The sequence below is a fragment of the Apteryx mantelli genome, chromosome 26 (genome assembly GCF_036417845.1).
Source record: "Apteryx mantelli isolate bAptMan1 chromosome 26, bAptMan1.hap1, whole genome shotgun sequence".
NCBI lineage: Eukaryota > Metazoa > Chordata > Aves > Apterygiformes > Apterygidae > Apteryx > Apteryx mantelli.
The window spans coordinates 9,594,117-9,613,466 of record NC_090003.1 but is presented as its reverse complement, the minus strand read 5'-3'; the positions used below and the strand labels follow the sequence as shown (position 1 = coordinate 9,613,466).

The 19,350-nt window shown below is 48.2% G+C and overlaps 1 protein-coding gene across 1 annotated transcript in view; it reads left to right on the top strand.

Annotated features, from left to right (window-relative positions):
* Positions 1-19,350, top strand: part of PAX7 (paired box 7) — a 107,946-nt gene that overhangs the window by 66,145 nt on the left and 22,451 nt on the right. Inside the window, exons 6-7 of the mRNA XM_067310910.1 lie at positions 2,550-2,715; positions 3,469-3,668. Coding sequence (XP_067167011.1) covers positions 2,550-2,715; positions 3,469-3,668 — 366 coding nt within the window. The remainder of the gene's footprint in view (positions 1-2,549; positions 2,716-3,468; positions 3,669-19,350) is intronic.

Below are 19,350 nucleotides of genomic sequence, written 5' to 3'. Positions count from 1 at the left end.
AGGTTAAGGTCATTGTTATTTATTCGTGTTGCTTACTGCTCCTGCAAACTATGTCATGGATTGGACCCTGTACTAGATGGTATGAAAGAGTTGCTAAATGTTTCAGACCTTGATGTTCTTTCATTTCTCTCTCCTTAACTCTGTCCTAGATTTCACTGGCGTTCCTTGAGTTTTGGTGCCAGCAATGAACACAGAGATTCTGACCTGCATGGGCATTGTTGATCAATGCAGATCGGATGTAAGCTGACCTATTTCTGTCAGGCTTTTGGAAGGTGCTAAAAGGTTATACTACTTTAGCAAGGAGTACTGTGGAATAGGAGCAGCTCTTTAAAGAGAAACATTTGGTGCCCAGGACCTGACATCAACACTGTATACATTTCAGGGAGGTTACTTTAGACCAGCTCTGGTCTGCTCCTGCAAACTGAATGGAGTTAGCAGCTGGAGTGTGCTGTGTGCATGCCCGGGGTGCATCTTTCAGTTGAATTTAACCTAGAAGGGATCTAGTTTGTGTGCTCCCAAGAGCAGTCCACAGTGTGAACTGAAGGGCTGAAAGTGAATCAAAAAAGTCACTTCAAAAGCACATTTCCTGTCTAAACTAAAACACTAATATGGATACACCCAGAGGGGCTCAGCTGAAAGGCTGTAGAGAAACATGAAATATTTATTTTGACAGCATTACTGTGCGTGGATGTAAATAACAGCATGAAGTGAAGGACTGCCCAGGACCCGAGCCTGCCTCTCTTCTATAGACGTCAGTAGGTCACACACAGCTGTCGTTAGCAGGTTTAAATCAAACCGTTTCCGCAGCACCCTAGCTAGCTGAGTAGCGCTAATGGAAAGAGCAGTAACAGAGTGCAATCCAGAGCGCCTCACTGTAATTTGTGCGTGAAGTTCACCATATACTTCCTTTTGCAACCAGCAATTCAGCTTTGCTTATCAGGCCTGGTTCTGTTTCCCAGATGCAAAAATCCGTATAATACCAACTATGATGAAAATCTTGCACCATCGCCTTGACCTCTCCACTTCACTGCAGCTCTGTGTACAGTCGGAGCACCAGCGCAGTGCGTGTGGACTGAGATCCAACACTCCATTAAATAAGAAGCTCTCAATTGCAAACATGTTGCCTTGTCATGTCGAGTGAATTAAGTATACAGGTGCAAATATAGACATATATTAAGCATATAGGTGCAAATAAGAAGAAAGGAAACTAAGTGACATTTACAGGGGAACTCAATTTAAAGGCCAGAGAAAGACTCCCATTTTGAGATCTTGAGCATGTCTGAAGTGAGATGAGAATCAGACCCATCTTCACTGTATTTAGAGAAGAAAGTTTTGTTTTGATTCACAAGATTTGGAGACACTTTGACCTGTAGTGCCTCAGACCCTTGTAACCCCAGCTTCTGGTCTGATGTTGAGCAGCTTGGAAGCCTGATGCAGGATTTTTTTCCTCCTGAATGCTTTACACTCTCGATTTTTGCTCCATTTTTTCTTGTTGCTGTGAAATTTAATCATGTTTTCTAGCCCTTTAGGCCTCACAAAGTCCAGCAGCTGCATTCTCATCTGGCTTGAAAGCTTATCCGCATACTTCTCAACCCCAAACAGAAATCGGTCCTGAGAGCCTCTCTGATTAAATAAAGTAAACCAAGCCCAAAAGACAGCTTGAGAAGCCCTTCCCACTATCCAGAAGGGAGATTGCCCACGATAAAACACATCAGGGCAGACAAATGCATTTAGAAAAATCTCTCCTTGAGTCTCCCAGGTAAACCAGCATTGTAGGAAACATGAGCCCAGCTTTGCACGTGCATTAATACTAGGTTTATTTTAATGCGCAGCGATTTAAATTGGCTGCAGTACAATGCTAGTACATACTGCAGTGCCTCTTGCAAGGAGAACATGTCTTAGCATACAGACAAGAGTGATTTGCTGCGGCATAGAGAAGCTAAGAAAAGCCTGTATTCCCTCCGGTCTGGTTCTATCTATTTAGCTTGTCTAACACAGAAACCATGATGCTAATCTATCTATTTATCCCTCCTAACAGTGCAGCCATGTTGCTATGATGGTACTTAATCCTTCAGCATAATTCACATAGTTGTCAGATAACAAGGCAGAATGGCCAGGTGGTAGCAATACATCTACTTGGTATGGACTCTCTTGGAATACACAAGCTAAATTATTCCTCCTCATCTCACCCTGCTGCTGATAGCCGCCCTCCCGCATTCTTAACAGTGTCTGAATCTTTCATAATATTAAATGCATGTATTTTCACCATGTCCCTAGGAGACAAGGGAGTAGTAGTATTCTTGTCTGAGAGAAAGGAACCGAAGAACAGACTAATACTCCTAAAGTCAGGTGGTGACTTGAACCTGTTTTTGGTCAGTGCTCTAATACTGGGACATGCTCTCTCTCTTTCCCTCTCTCTCTTTCTCTGTGTTCCCCATCTCTTCCTCTGGCTTCCGGATGCGTTTCCATCTGATGCATCAGCAATCCAGACAAGATGGGACAGGAGCTCAGAGTGAATCACACGTGCTCTTTCCTCTTCCCCGTCTCAGGTGTGGTTCAGTAACCGAAGAGCGAGGTGGCGCAAACAAGCGGGAGCGAACCAGCTTGCGGCTTTCAACCACCTGCTGCCGGGGGGCTTCCCGCCGACAGGAATGCCGACTCTCCCCCCATACCAGCTGCCGGATTCCACTTACCCCACGACCACCATTTCCCAAGGTGAGTTCCCATTCCCATACACTGCTCCTCTCCACTTGCCCTATGTTATCCCATCAGCCCTTCCCTTTCTGATTTGTGACATTCCTCTTAGACTCTTGTAATAGGTAGGTGGCTTCTTTAGCTGGGGAGGCCAACTTTTGTCTCAAGTCAGTGGAAACTCCACAGTGTCTCCTCTGGAAAATGGGGAGATCCAGTTTGCTCTCTGTCCTGTGGTCCTTTCTACTGCATCAGTGTGTCTCATAACTGATGATACTCTGCTCAGCTTTGAAATGGAGAGCACATCAGTCTACAAAGCAAGTGCACTATAGGCTATCCCGCATGATGGATTAAACTCCATACTGGGACTCAATTGTGAACCAGTTTGCACCAGTTCTTGCATTTCCTTTAGAAATGGTTTTCTTGAGAGCAAGGTATGTTGAGGGCTGTCCTCTGGGAGCATGTTCCCAAGCTAGTAGAAGGGCTGTTGCTGGTTCCAGTTGTCTTTGGCCTCGGCCTCTACAAAGGAATTTACAGCTTTTGTCTGGAGGAAATCAAGAGAAAATTAGGATATTTCACCCCAGGTTTGCATATTTTGTACTGTACATAAACTGTCAAACAATATGTTTGTGTTCACATGGAGCACAAAGATGGTGAGACATAGAAGCTGCGTTAGCACAGGGCTGAGATCAGGATGGACAAGCCATCAGTCCATGTTTTGCCCAGTCCCAGCTGTAGCATCCCATGACTGTTGACCTACGAACAATCTCTCCGCAGACGGGGGAAGCACCGTACACAGACCCCAGCCGCTGCCGCCATCCACCATGCACCAGGGAGGGCTTGCCGCAGCAGCTGCTGCTGACACCGGCTCTGCCTACGGGGCCCGACACAGCTTCTCCAGCTACTCGGACAGTTTCATGAATGCCGCAGCTCCTGCCAACCACATGAATCCTGTTAGCAATGGCCTCTCTCCACAGGTATGTGACCCACTTCCATTCTCTTTCTTTGGCTGAGAGCATTTGGCTGGTCCAGATCCTCTGAGAGCAGGGCAAGCTTCAGGCTATCACAATGTGTTATGATTAACAAGGGAGTTATTGTCACGAACTCCTGGAGGCTGCCTAGTTAAAGCAATTAGCTGATCTGTTTACCGGCAGTATCTCTGTCCTGAGACATGCTGCCGGAGCATTTGTATCCTGTTGGTTCCTGTATTCGAGACAGCACACTGTAATTGCAAACACTGGGACCTAGAGCATTGGTGTTCATCTTTTTAGCCCTCTAAAAAATATTCCATTGCAGGTTGGCCCTTCGATTGTCGATTTTAGCCTAATGACATCAGACTTGATTTTCTTAGTTATTTTTTGCAGCGTCTTTAGGAGTAGTCTATGATTTGTGAGCCACTAATCTAGAGATTAGCTTGAGCCAGCTTGTCGAAGTCTGGCTGGAACATGGAAAGCCCCTACCTGTGAAAATCCCATGGATCTGAACTTCCTCAAAATGCAGGGATGTGTAGATCTGGGATTTGATTTCAAAGAACTAATAGTCATGTAATCAATTCTGCTTATGACAGCTTTCCACAAGGTCAGAATAAGAGGTGTAGGTAAGCTTTAAAGGAGAAAAGATACATTTACATGCGTCTGTTCCTGTAAAAGAATGGAGCATGTGTATATTAAGTTTACGAGGCAGCAGCCCTGGCCTCCCCCTGTAACACACCCCTGATTTTAAAATCCCTGCCTGAACTCAGAATAGAACGCCCATGACCTGACTCTTGGGTCTGGCCTTAGCCCAGCTGCCTTTCAAAGAGCCCCTCTCCCAGGTTTTATCGGATCGTTACCAGTTGTGCGCATGGCTTTGCGGTGCCGCACATGATAGAGAAACAAGCCTCAGCAATGCAGAGAGGTTAAGTCCGCCGTCATCAGCAGGTCCGGAGAAAGCAGAGAGCAGAGCTCACGCTATGCGTGTGCAATGGGAGTGGACCTACGTTCTCAGCTGGTGAGCTCCACAGAAGTCGATGGGGATGTCAGGATTTGCCAGCTGAGAATACAGCCCACAATAGCTCCACTCTCTATCACCATCCTGCAATAAGAATTCTAATTTTCTGTCACCTCATTAGGTAGAGCCTTTAATCTTCCCTTTGGTTTACTTGACATAATCTGTCTTCCAAATACACATTTGCTTTTAAGTGGAACAAGGCGCATATTGTACACTAAAAATTAACAAGGACTTGTATTCATGTGGCGTCTGCCATCCTGGAGGGGTACCAAATGCATTTTACTTTTGCTCTCAGTCGCTTGTGAAGTACAGAACCATATGAAGTGCACTGTAGCAGTTGTTTCAGAGTGGCCATCAGCACTATTTAAGACAGGAAGTGCAAAATAATGTGAAACTACAGGGAGAAATTAGGTAGGCATCTGAAATGAAAAGGCTACAACTGTTTAGAGAGGAGTCCAATAAATGGGGACATCAGAGAGGTATATAGATTTTAAGGTCCAATAGCTTGTGATCTCTCAAGTGTGAAAACAAACACTGAGCCTCAATGGAAAGAGGGAAATTTTGCCGCTTCTCTGCAATGGTATAAAAATCCCACGTCTAGCTTTGAATGATCATAAGATATAAAATGTAAAAGTGTTATTGGCATGGGGATGAATATTGCCTCAGAGTGTAATTTGTGGGGGAAATAGGGAGATATCTTTCTGACAAGAGATTTCTAGTAGCTAGGCTTGGGAGACGAGCATGCGGTATGGAATTCAAAGGCAAACTGTAGGTTCAGTAGTCCAAGGCACGTGATTAATTCAGATTATCACAAGTGCAATTTAGCACCATGGAATCAGTCATGGTGAGATCCACATGATAAAGCTGCACGAGCATTAGACATATAACAATCCATCATGCAATTTCCATTTCTGTAGCTTCATCATCTACTTACTAGTCCTGCTCGCTGAATCAGAAGCTCAGTGAAATGACCAGACCAATGCTTCTTCCTATCCTTATCCCTATCCCAAATTACCCTGCCCCCAGGCTCAGGGTAGAGGAAAATAGAATCCCGAGCCAATAAGCCCTTTGTATGGGAAAGAGAGGATACATTATCCTGCAGTCCTGAAGAAAAGAGAGCTTTGCACCCCTGAGAAAGGGAGATTCCCATTTTCCTGATGCTTCTAATCATGCGAGGGCCAAGATATCAGCATATAAATTCTTCTATTTCTTTTGTGCACAGAAAGACTAACTCTTTATTTTACGAGTGCTTTATATTTACTTATGTGGCTGCCTTCCTGCCTTTCTAAGCCCTCTGCTGTTCCTAGTGGAAGGATGCAAGAAATACTCCAAATAACATGAATAAGAACTCTTAGAAGTGTTCTCTTTTACACAGTGGAGTGGGTAAAAGTTTTGTGAGGTCTCAGTTTGGGTTGTTCTGTGCAATTTACTTGTGCATAATGCAACTATTCCACAGCATTACGGATAAAATCAATGCACCTCACCCCTCCTGTCTTCCTGTCCAGTTATCTGTGGTGTCTGGCCACTCTCTGCAGGGGTAAACACCAACCACAGGGAAGGAGGGAGTTCAGGAGATAGAAGAAAGTTGGAAACTTAAAATGATGGCGATTTGTCTGAACTGCAGACAGTTCTCTAGTTTCATCCCTCAGCAGCAGCAGGAGGGAGATTTCTTTGCAGTTTAGACAAGGGGGGTGGGGGCAGGCCTGGGGGAGAGCTCCCAGCATTTGCTGCCGCTCGGCACGCTATCCAGTTACCCCGGGATTGGGTGTCCCAGCCAGAATCCACCAGACGGGCTCGGTGCTGGCAACTGAAATTCTAGAGGAGAAGCATGGCATTTCCATTCTCACAAAAGAGAAAAGGGGATTACGTTTGGCCTCTGCAGGCTCAGTCCCCCCCGCACGCACACCCTTTAGTCCTCCCCTTCCTCCCAGAAAGAGCAGACACTGCTGAAAATTTTACCCAAATTCCACGTGGGAACGGCCATGTTTCTTGCTTAAATCTGGCTTATAGCACACAGCTTTTTGCCTGTCCAGCTCTGCTCCCGGATCCTTAAAGCATTTCCTAGAACGGACATCCAGTTTTCCCAGTCCTGTACAAAGGCCCATGCGCCTCTTTATTCCAGACCTGGGACTGCCAAGGAGTGAGGTCTGCTGGGAATTTTGGTTTTCAGCTACTTCATCCCATCGTTTCCTAGCCTTCATCACAGCTCTGTCATGTGCTTGGTTATTTCTCTTGCGAGCTCCCTTGAGCTCTGAGACTGTAGGAACCCCTTTTCCTTCTCCCCCATTGCACGAAAGCATCCACTGAACTCTCCAACTCATGTTGTGTGACACTTCATATATGAATGCTCATCTTGGTTGGACAAGGGATATTCCCGAATAATTAAACTGCTACCTAGCACGATCCTCCATGCCATGCTCCGTGCCAGATCTTAGTGAGAAAGGGTAACCTGAGCAGTTATTCATGATGGTTTCATGCTGGGACAGCCTTGCTAGGAGAGACGTCTTGCTCTGAGTGTTGCGTGTTTGAGAAAGCGAACTTCTTAGGCCGGCCAGCTGCAGCCAGATGAGTCACCTGGCATCTGTCAGGGTGGAATCGGTGGCTGCAGCAGTCACGGATTATTGAAAAGTGGTTTGGTACCAGGGACCCAGAACTCGCAGCAGTGTGGTCCCCATCACTCCCCAAAGGTTGCATGGAGAGCAGCAGCTGTTACGCATTCAGCTGGGCTGACTCAGTGGCTTGTAACTGCCTCCCGGCTGGCGTAGATGCTGTGCCAAAACTCAGCAAGGAGATACAGATGCAAAGCAAGGTTAAATAAGAAGAGCGAGTAACCAGAGTCAGAGCAAATGCAATTTCTGGCCCTGGAGCTTCTGTCTCATTTTTTCTCACAGCACTGGGACAAGAGTGGGTTGAAAATCAAGTGTGTGTGTGTGGGGGGAGGGGGGATTTCACAAATACATTTCAAACATTTCCAACTCATTTTCATCCCCGAGTTTTTAAAGGATCATTTTCCATTTATTTGACAATACCTGTCAACCCCGGTTATAACAAGACCAGGTACCAAGACCTCCCTAGCCGGTCACACTGGCGGCAAGAACAAGTGTTGGATCCATCTGTCTGAAATTCAGGTCTTTGCTAGTTGAGAATCCTCACTCACTGAGGTGGCACAAGGTTTGTGATAAACAGCTCAATATAATGGTAAACTCAGTATAATTCCAGCTAAGGCCTGATCAGCATTTGTCTGACAATCCTTCAAGAAAGGTGTATGCTTCAGTATGAACTGAGGTGGGAGGAAGGGGCAGTGCAGTAAATTGGGCAGTACGCTACAAGGATTTTGTTCACTGCTTCCCCTCCTAAAATTTGTGCTGCCCTTTTATATCCAGACTCGTATCTTAAATGTATCTGACCATTCAGTGTAGCATGTTGGGATCTTGCAAGGGATCAGTCAAGGGCAAGAGATCATTTGCTTATTGCAAATGCCTTGTAGCAGAAGAAGGTGCAGTAGCTCATAAAATGTTGTGACTGGAAGGGGAATGAGGCAGTTCCATGCTCTCCTCATCCCAGCGGTTTTGATGGATGGCAGCTAACTAGGGAGGTGGCGAGCGATCTGGCTCCATAAAAGCAGGTCAGGCAGTGGAGACCTTTAGAAGTGATCCTTAGTATTTGCATGCAGTTATAGTGGCATACTTGGATCACAGGTGGAAGAGCAATAGAGAAACAGCAAAATATTGTTATTTATTGCCAGCTAAACTCACCTTTCCCCAGTTTTAGTTCACTTATCAATCTGTTTAGCCAGCTAATAATCTGTAAATAACTATTTACTGATCCATGTAGTATGCTAGCCACCTACCTTTTAAGCTTTGGCACTGGTGCTTACCAATGCAGCATCTGTCTATCTGGAGAACGTATTAAGGTGATTATGTTTAAGATTGTGGTCAGGCAATTCCTGTACTTCCATAACATGTTATTTCTGAGACCTTTGAATCTTTGAGCAAACTGACAGGATCACCCAGAGATTAAGATAACTCGTTCACCATCTCATACTTGTTGCTTTAATTTTCTCAGGGCTTTCAGTGGCTTTTTTGCTCCATAAGCAAATTCATTCCCAGTGTAATGGCCGTATATTCAACACAGCATTAATGTGGCTATGGCTGGAGACTGAAAGTTGGAGTCAGGTTTTACAGTTCCTGGGTTTATCATCATTTCTTGATAGGGTTCCTGGAGGGAGACTTGAAGTCACAGGTCAGGCTCTGAATTGATGTTTATTTGGTATTAACATACCAAAAAACAACAGCAGAGCCCTGCAGCGTATTTACCATCTGGTAATTTAGCTGCTTTGGCATTTCTAGGGAGCACAGAAATCCAGTTGGTTGCTCAAATGGGTCTTTTGCCGTCCCCAGGTAAGCACAGGCAGCCTGATGCTTTGCTAGAAACAGTTCTGATGCTTTGAGCGCTGATGATGCCTTGGTATTTCTGCCTGGTGGGAAATAAGGTTACCCCTTGTCTGCTTTCCCTATCGTTTTCCTCCTCCAGTTATCAGGATTTTAAGTTAAATGAGGGAATAAGAGTAAGGAAACAGCCTTGAGCACTGCTGTTGCTCTTCCTTCACTCCTCCTCCCTGATCCAACGTGGAATCAGCATTCCTGCAAATGAAGGCAGGAGCAGTAGATGGAAAGATGGGATTTCATCTGCCTTTCCTGAGCTTCTTGGAGAGCAGAAGCTAAAAGGAAAGTGTCTTGGAGCCCCTTGGCACACCGTACAGGGTGGAAGGGATGGAAAGGGGGCAGTGCAGAAATGAATTGCTCAAGCGTGTTTTGCCATGTCTCTGCAAGAGATGCTCTTCTGCCCTGGTGCCCACAAATTCATGCTCTAAACTATGGGACCTTCTAAGTCTGCACAACATAGCCCAGCCAAGAAATTTCCTGATGTCATCTCAGGGCTCCGATCCCTTCCACCATCCCGGGTAACATTTTCCTCAACTTCAGCGGGGTGGGATTAGAGATGATCTAAATCCCTGTCGGGAGCGAACTGATACTGGCGGAAGCGTGAGAAGAGCCAGCTGAGTCCTTTTTTGGGAAACCTGGCAATTGGGGAGGACATGATGTTAGCTGGCGAGAGGAGACCAGGCATCATGGTGTCTGGCTCCAGAGAGACAGCGCTCCTCTGTTCCGTGACACGGATCCTTTCCGTCTGGTTCCTTCTTTTTTTTTCCTTCTTTTTTCCCCCCCCCTTTTTTTTTTTGTCGGAGACACTGTGCCGATAATAAGCATTCAAAATGAGTCTTGCTGGGCCAGAAGAAGGGGAGGGGAAAAGAGAGGGTGAGGAGAGGGGGAGATTTGGGGGGGGGGAGGGGAAAAGGGAGGAGGGGGTTTAAATAGCAAAGAATTAGAAAAAAAAAATCAGATGCAAATCACTAGTAGAGAGAAAATTATGTGCAATTACCCAAGCGATACTGGGCAGCCGTGCCCACCCCAACCAACAAGATCTCATTAACAAGCAGAAAATAAGATTGAAATGGTGTGTAAAAGAGCTGAAAAATGAATTTGAATGCTGCATTTGTCCACAATTACCCCCTCGTTCACACATATTTTATTGCAATTTTTTTATTATTCTTAATCTTTCCATCCCTCAAAGCAGATTGGGAACATCCTGGCATTACAGTTGCTGAGGGAGGAAGCATTAAGGATTCCCCGTTTCTCTGAAAGGAGACCCTTTTCTCGCTCGAATTTTAAAGGGTTGGTTTTGGACGGATAAGGATTCATTTCTCCGGCTTATCTTAGTGTAGGAACATGTTCTTCTCTTATTCTTTAACCTCTGACGCTCTTGGGTGCCACCCCACACAAGGGCTTTTTTTTTAACCTTTCCTCCTGCTTTTCTCTACCTCCTTTTTTCAGCTCTTCTTTCACTTTTCCTTCCTCCTCCCTCCCTTTTGCACTGCCGCCTTCCTTTGGTGTGCAGGCTGGGCTGTTCCATCCCCCGCTTTGTCTCCTCCGAGCTCCCCCTGCGGCCCCAGCTCTTGAGGAGCGCGATTCCCTCGGATGAGATTTCTCTCCTTCCAAAAAGCCTTTCGAGTTGCAATTATTCTTTGCGCCCCGTTTCTTCCTCAGCGAGGGGTCTTAAACCTCCCCGCGACCTCGTGGCAGATCGCGTATGGGATTTCTGGAGAAGGAGGTTAACATGTCCTTTTTTTTTTTGCCAGGGGGATGGCAGCAGGGGCACAGGAGCTCCAGGTTTCTGGGAGAAACTGGCTCTGCTGAGACTACGTTGGCGTTTTCCCTTGCTCGGTATCAAATGCAGCTCCGTCTCTGTAAACTTTTAACCTACGTGTCCCAGGAAACCTGGTAGTTTTTCCACTAAAGTTTCTTCTTTTTTTTTTCCAATCTAACCAAACAAAGCCCATCTGCTCTTGTCAATTAGACGCCCCTGCTATAAGCAAGGGGAAAAGGGGAACATGGAACATTTTTCTCGTGTGAAAATAGATACGTATTTATTTGCCTGATTCCTAATGACTTTGCTTCTGTGAGCGAAGGAGCAGGGTGGGAAGGGGGAAAGTCACATCTGAGGGGCCAAAACATTTTCTGTCAATCTTTCCCATGCAGTGAAACTGTATCTTCTCCCACACCATTTACACCTCCCTGTCGCGTAGCCGGAGCTGGACAAACCGTGGCCATGATCCTTCCCTCAGTTTCTCCCTGCGCTTGCAAGAAAGTTTGCAGAAACTGCTTTTAGCCCTTGTTGCAGGGGAGAGGGGGGAAATATGAGATGAGGTTTCAAGAGTTGCCTTAATTGATTCGGATGCCCAGGTCGCATGGAAAACTGATAAAAACAAATAAGGTTAGTATCTTACAAGGTAATAACCTTAACCCTAGCATTAATGCTCTGGGTGGCACTGATTGCATTTATTCCTAACTATGTGTTTCCCACTCCAGTCAATTCTGTGTGTGTATTACTGAGATGTTAAAACGTCAGAAATGCCGAAGGGTGACAGAGCAAACAGTTGGGTCCTGAGCCTTTGAATTCAGTAGAAGCTTTATCATTGGGTTCGGTGGATGCCGATTCAGCCCCTCTGGGACTGCGCTGTTTGTAAACCCGAGCATCCAAAGTAGACAAAGTGGGGGGGGGGGGGAAGGGGAGTAAGGAGAAAACAGAAGAAACACAGAAAAGAAGAGTAAGGAGAACAACAAGAACAATGACAGCGGGAAGGAGAAACCTGGGGAGATGAGAAGAGGTCTGATGAGCTGCCAGGCAGCCAAGGAATGAAGGCCGTAGGAACAGGCAGCACCTACTGAAGATGGTGGTGGATACAAAGCCAAACCAGGGTGGGTGGAACAGCCATTGTAGGGGCTGTAATTGGTGCTGAAGTCTAAACTGGCCTGGTGGGGCTTTCAGCTCTGTTGTATCAACTTGTTCGAAACGCCTCTCCTCTGGGTCTTGTCCCTTTTCCACACCAGGGAGGGTAAGAGGGACTTGGCTGGGAGACACAGACCTGGAGAATTCAAATGCCAGATTTGCCCTGCTTTATGATTAATAAGGGAACTCGAGACAAGGCAGGCAGGGCAGATAGAGAAAATGAGGGATTAGCAATTAGTACAGCATCCAGCCTGGTGACAGGCATTTCTGAGCGACCTCTGGCATTCGGAGGCGAGTGTTTCGCCGCATGGTTCGAAGAGCTGCAGTAACCTGGGGAGGGACTGGGGAGCTGGTGCTGAGCTGCGAGAGGAATCAAGGGGCCTCAGTGGGGAAAGGCAGCGCTGGAATGAGCAATGCGAGATAGAGGGGAAGCTTAAAAGGGATGAATGCAATAAGAGGAATAATTAGGATTCAGAGGCAGGGGCATATGTGCATATTTCTGTGCGCCAGTGTGCAGAAGGGCATCGATGTCCTGCATGCCCGTGCCATGTACGCACACGGGTGCGTGTGCCCGTGTGTTTTGTGTGCCTGCGAAAATCTGGCTGCAGTATAACGGCTGGGTTCCAGCTGTGCACTGGCTGTAAAAAGTTGCCTATGATAAGAAAACTCTACAGCGATGTACTTTGCGGTGGATCAGGCACTAACCCCAACCCCAAGGGTGAGGGTCGTGAGCTGCTCGCGTAGGGCTGCGGTGGGGGAATCTGCGGTGACCACTAGCGTTCCCATTTTGGATGCCCACGTTTTGGATGAGGCTCTTTTTCAGAATGGTTTATTTTTTGTTCGCTTCCCCTTCTGTCTGTGCATGGGGTGGGGGGGGGTAGTGTATGGCTGTGCAATATGTGCTTTAGCAGGTTGGGGGTTCGGGGTTGTGCGGTAGCTGTATGGGGAGCGTAGCCTTGTGCGGGCGGTGCAGAGGAGAGGCGATGGAGCCTTGTGTAGCAGTTGCGTTGGGGGGCTGTCGGGTCGTGGGGTGGGCGCCACGAGGGGGTTTCCACCTTGCGCGGTGCCGGACGGGCGGGAGGGTTGCGTGGGGGTGGCAAGGCCTCCCGCTGCAAGACGCTGCTTCCTGCAGCCATCAGACAGGCGTGCACAGGATCAATTTACAGCAGGGTCTGCAGATCAGAAATCCTAGCGGGGTCTGGGGTGCGCAAGTAGTAAATTGATCAAAGGTGTGGAAGGTCTTAGCTCACCACAGTAAGCTGGAGTCAGGCCTTAAGCCTATCCAGTTTAGAGATGAGGGGGATCTTATTTCAGGGAATAAGCACCCGAAAGGGGATCATGAGCAACCAAAGGGAAAGGGTGGGGAGCTGCTTGCTAAGCAGAAATGGGAAAATCACTGGGACAGGCTTGAGAGATTGAAGGAAAAGAAGCAAGGCTGACGCTGGGGGGGTCGTTTATGGGGTGGGAATTCACCCACCAAACCGGGACAGAAGCCGAAGCAGGGCCAGGCAGGTGGGAGCTGTTGGGATGACTCTAGCTCCAACGCAGAGCTTGGTCTGAGCCCCACCGCTGCCCGGGGACAGCCTGGGTGGGGACAGGCGCCGTGAGGAGGTCACCTGTTAGACTGGGGGAAATATGTGTTATTCCGTACCCCACCTCTCTCTCTAGCACTCGCAGGGCTGCCAGAGCCGCTCTTTAGGAGGGACGTGGGCGGGGGGATGCTCCCGATGGGGAAAGGGGAAGAGGGGAAGCAAAGGCGGCTGTTTTCTGTCTTCCCCATGAGATCCAGAGTGGCAGAGAGCGCCCCTCGCAGCCTCCTCTCTCTCTGTCTCTCTCCCAGCTTTTCTTCTCCTTCTCCCTTCCCTTCTTCCTCCCTCTCCTCTCTCCTTCCATTTGATGTGGAGGAGAGCTGTCTGCCACTCGCGCCTCTGTACCGAGAAGGGATCAGAAGTTTCAGCGAGCGCTCGGCGCCTCTCCTTTGATCCATGTCCTGAGGCCTGCTTGACAGCGAAAAAAAGCATGGAGACAAAACGACTCAGTCAAAGTGATTCCTGACAACTGTCTCCATGAGATAAGGAAGCTCTCTGTGTCTTGGGTTTTTTTTTTTTTTTTTCTTTTAATACCGCCTCTCCGTTTCCATAAGAAGCGGAGTCACTTTAAACCAGAAGAGCCAGCCAACAGCCAAGCTGCACAGAGAACAGGACAAGCAGAAAGCGCCTGGCTGAGCTTTATCATGTTTCCTGTCTCCCTTTCCATTCCTTTCCCCCTCTTTTTAAAAAAAAACCCTCCTTTTCCCGTTTTTCTTCCCCTCCTTTCTGCATGCTGCGTTACCCTGCTGCCTCACCCCAATGCTGCCTCTAATTATGCAGTTGCAGAGAAAGCCTGGCACGTTTGCAGGTGGCTGGGACATTATTCAGTTCAATCCCAACCACGGGGAAATGCCTGCCTTCCCCGCGAGGGGTTGGGGGGAGAAAGCAAGCCCTGTACGTTATCTGGCAATAACCAATCCTTTTCGGGATGGGCAGCAGGCTTCATTAATAGTGAGGCATTATGCACCGCTGGCCACTTAAGTGGTCCTTAGAGCTGTTCCCCTGCTGCTGAGCGCCAGATTTTCTTTGTTATTGTTTTATTTTTCTTGCATAGTTTGTGTCACTTATAGAGGGACGTGTCCCCCCACCTTTCCTTTCCTTTCCTTTTCTTCCCCTCTCCCGGTCGCTTGCAGGAATGAGTTTGCAAGGGCTCAACAAGGCTAATATGTACTGGAGGATGCAGGACTTTGCGTGCGTGTTGGCACGTGGGGCAGCAGGATGTTGTACCCCTCGGAAGGGGATGATGCTTGCGGGCAGGCTGCCTGGGGGTCCCCAAACACAAGTCCCTCCGTCACAGAGAGGTGCTGAGCAGTTGGTCCTGCACAGGCTCCCTTCGGGACGAGCGCGGTGGGAAGGAGGCAGAGGGCTGGCCTGGTAGACTGGGATGCTGAGGCCAACCTGACTTGGACAGACGAGACAGGATCGATTAATCCAGGTGAGGAGCTGGGGAAAAGGGGACATGGCACGGCTCACCTAGCTCCTGCGCTTCCCGATCCTCAAATTCGTAAAGCTGGAGGGGACCTTGGGTGTTTCTCTTAACTGGTGGAGACCAGAGACCTGGGTCCAGAGAGGGGTGGGTTGCTTGGTGATTCAGGACAGGGCAAGGGACCAGCACTTTGCTCCAGCTGGCTCAGATGATGGGGCAAGGATGAGAGTTGGTCCCAGGGATGCAGAGCCTCTTTTCCAGGGAGTTCCTCTTCCCCTCGGCTCGCCGTAATTAGGCTTTTGTTGTAGCGTCTGCTCCGAAGTCCAACTGCATTAGCATGCAGGATGGGGGGTGGTGGGGAGCGAGGGGGGACACACGGAGAGAGAGATTCCCTTCCCCCCAGAACTGCGCTGCGCTGATAAACAGTAAATATCGGGGAACAGGATTTCCACATTATCTGAGCGCGGCAGAAAATCAAAATTTCAGTCTAAATCCGAGGAGACGAGGCTCATAAGCTCCTCCAGCTGATACAGATGCCGAGCCCAGCCGGCAAGGCTCAGGAGGCACAAAATAACATTTTTTCGTTCAAAAAGACGAAAAGAAAGGGAGGAAAAAAAGAATGAACAAGAGGGAGGGGGAACAAGAAATATTTGGGGCCTGACTGCAAGAAGGGGAGAAGAAGAGGTGGTGCAAAGCATAGCATTGTCTGATGTTGCAGCTCTTTTCTGATGAGGAAATAAATACCCGGGTGTATTGGGGATGGGGAGGGGGTTGGACAGTGCCCATACAATGAACTTTCCAATCGGCAGCTCTGGCTCGGCAGAGTGCTGCTTGGGGATCGACCTGTAGGACACTAACAGCTGCTGGAGGATGATGGCAAACCTTTAATTAGTGATTAGAGTGTGCAGCTGAGCACAAATCCAGCCCCGAATTAGGAGCCACATGGGGTCTCCCTGACCCGAAAAGCCAACACCGGATTCAGCAGCTCTGTCGGGAGTGTGGGTCCGCCAGGTCTAATGAAGTTCTGGGCAGCGCGTGCTGCTAATAGCACCTCCATGCCCTGCTCCAGCCCAGCGGGCACCAAGGCCTGCTGCGGGACTCGTTCACAGCAGCGAGGAGAAGGAGGCGATGCACAGAGCCCGACTGCCTGCGTGCCCCTTCCCCCCCTGGGCACACGGCTTCCTCCAAACGGGCAGCAGCAGTGAGAGCAGCTCCAAGAGACAGGAGAGCTGGTTTCTCCCCAGACCTGGTTGGAGGTGGTTGTTGGTACTGCGGCAGAAAAGGGATGCGGCTGTGCCTGCTTCTGAAGGAATTTGCTCTGTCCTAATTCATGGTGTGGGTTTGTGGTGCTTTCTGCTCTCATGGGAGTAGGGTGGTCTCAACACCAGATAGGGCTGGCACTCCTAGGCTGTTCATTTTAGCCACCTACCGTGTCCCAGACTTCTTCATCCTTGGCTGGAGGCGTGCTCTGTTTCCAGATCTTGCCTATGTGTATGAGACCCCATAAAATCATTGCTTGCTGCAGAATCCATAGCTTCAGGTTGTTAGCTCGAGGGAAAGTGGTTCAGCCATGTTTTGGTAGAGCACCTAGAACAGTGAGGCTTTGAGCTCTCCTTGGGGTCTTTCAGTCATCACAGCTTGGCTGCTTGGAGCAATGGAGAAGAAAGAGTGGAGATCAGTTGTAGAAAATGTTTTTTTGCTTCCTACAGCAGCTGCTTCTGGTCTCCTGCTGGCACCGCTAGGCCACAGGCTCATTATAACTCCAAAAGCAAACACAGAGGCTTTCAAAGATTCCTGGACGCTTGGACATCCATGGAACTGGACCCCCAGGATCTGGGCCTCTTTCAGGAGAGACTTAAGCCCCTCAGTAGTTTAAATGCTTGACTGCCTTCTGCTACTAGGGGAATGAGGGGGTTTCACTTCAGGTGAGGAGGAAGCACGTGTAGCAGGATGCCTGTTGGAAACACCAGACTTGTGGACTAGCAAACTGACTTGCACATCTTCATGTACAGGATCTCATAGGATGTCCCAACACCTCGTGCTGTTGACTAGGATCTTGTTCTGTACCGGTCTGTTTTCTTTCTTCTCTTCAGTACTGGAGCAGCTGGAGAAGCTGGCTTCTCGTGAAGTGTCTGTCCTTTTCCCTTCTCACAGGTGTTTACACAGACACCCTCGAAGCCCTAAAACAGAAAATCTGAAAGCCAAAAGTACAGTGACATCTCGCTTTTCACATTATCTGGGTCTGAGGTCAGTGCTATCAGAGTGGCTGGGCCATTTTACGTCTGTTTATGAATTTAGAATCTATTCATGCATTTTAAAGAGCAAGTGCCCCAAATCTCTTTAAGAATTAAGATCTTAATCCTATACCTTAATCTTAATTTTAAGATCTGTGGCTCCCTGATCATGCATTCAGGGCTTTGTTATGTTTTTTGGCAGAGTTAGCATTGCCTTAGCTTTCACTGTTTGAACACTACTCAGTGCCGAGTTTTGGCCTTCATAATCTACAAGCAGGACTGATTTAATACCGAAACACGTGCTGGACTGCTAATCAGCACACACTGATGTATCACATACATCTGATCCAAAACAAATCCCATCCAGGGGAAGTATAGAAAGTTCTGGAGATGTTTGACTCTAAATGTCTCCAATGTCTTTTTCTATCCAGCCTCTTTTACCTACAGCACTGTGCCTCAGGTAGCTTCTGCTTTTGGCCTGTTGGCCAACCCATTGCATGCTGTGGTTTTTCCCATCACATCCAGGTCATTGCACCAGCTGCCGGGCTAAATTCTCCCAGCCCTGCCAGAAGATTGCCTGTCCCCGCATCAGCGCCACCAGCTACGGCCTCTTTCTCCTTCCCCCACCGCTCAAAACCCAGCTTCTGCCTCTCTCCCCACTGTTTGCTCGCTCGCTCCCCTTGCTGCATTTCACCCAGGATCTTGGAGCTGCGGCACCAGTGAGAGGGTTTCTCAAACTGCTCGAGAGCCACAGGCTTGTCTGGAGGGCAGAAGGTCAAGCACTAGCAAGTGTTTCTGTTTAGTTCCAGATACCAGCCTGACAGGTGTGTGCCTCTTGATTAATTCCCAGCTCCCCTAAATGCTCCCGTCGTCATGTGCTGTGGTCCCGTTCAAGCCTAGGCAAAGTTGGGGGGGAAAGGAGAATAATATCGGAATGCATTTTGCTCTCCCCCTTCGGACTCTCGCAGTGGCTCCGTGGCCTCGCCCGGCTGCAGATCTTCATCTCTGACACTCCTCTTGCTGATGCTATGTTTCAGTAAAGACTTGTGCCTAAAAGGTACGGCCAGAAGCCTTCGAAGCCTCCGATTCTCACAGCTCGGCTGCCTGTCTCAAGAGCTGCTAAGTGTGTCAGTCGGCTTGTCTGTTCCTGACCAGTAATTGCTATGGTAGCATGATTTCAGTGAGTTTGAAGGCAGCACAGTCGTGCTGTGGTCATTCTTCCTTTTGGACTGTCTTCATTTAGAGTTAGCAAAGAGAGAATATCATCCAAATTCATTCCACTTAACTAAGGCAGCTCCATTAGGGGCGAAGTCGTCTTACAGTCTCTGCATAATCGGTGCAGAGAGACAGGGATCTTCAGAGAATGTGTCAGACTTTAGAATAGCTGAATCTCTCTTTGGTGACTCCACAAACTATGGAGACATGAATTTTGTCCTTATTGGAACCAGTCTCCTTTCTTTTTCCAAGTTCCCCAAAACTCCAGCAATATCCCTCAAATCTCTGAACCTCCATAGGCATGGAGTGATGTAGACTAGACTCCTCAGCATGTCCTAATCCTGGAGATGGACTCTGAAACCAAATGGATTCCAGTCCCAAATTGGAGTCCATTGACTTTAGGACAGCTCCTTAGGGATCCCCCTTCCAGCAACCCCCTCTGAAAATACGTCTCAACCAGAAAGAGGAACATTTCCAGAGCTCTGAGACATTCAGATGGGATCTGAGCTCCAAGGGAACAAGAGTCCAACTCTAAGGAGTTCTTGTTCTCTCTCTCTTTCTCTCTCTCTCTCTTTCAGAAGATCTTTGCATAGATCCTGCTGTAGAAATTCCCAAGGTTTATATGACTGAGTGAATTTCAGGGAGTAGGTAAACAGTGTTTACTCCAGTTAATTCTCTGGTCAGGAGCAAGGTCTCTCTGAAGGATGCAACAACAGAGTTCAAGGTGAGTTAGAGGTGGTTTAATGGTTGTGGCAGAGGACTGGGTGTCACGAGACCTGCATCCCCCGCTACTAACTTGGTTACACAACCTGGGCAAGCTACTAGCTCTTGTGTGCAGGGGTTTCCCCATCCACGT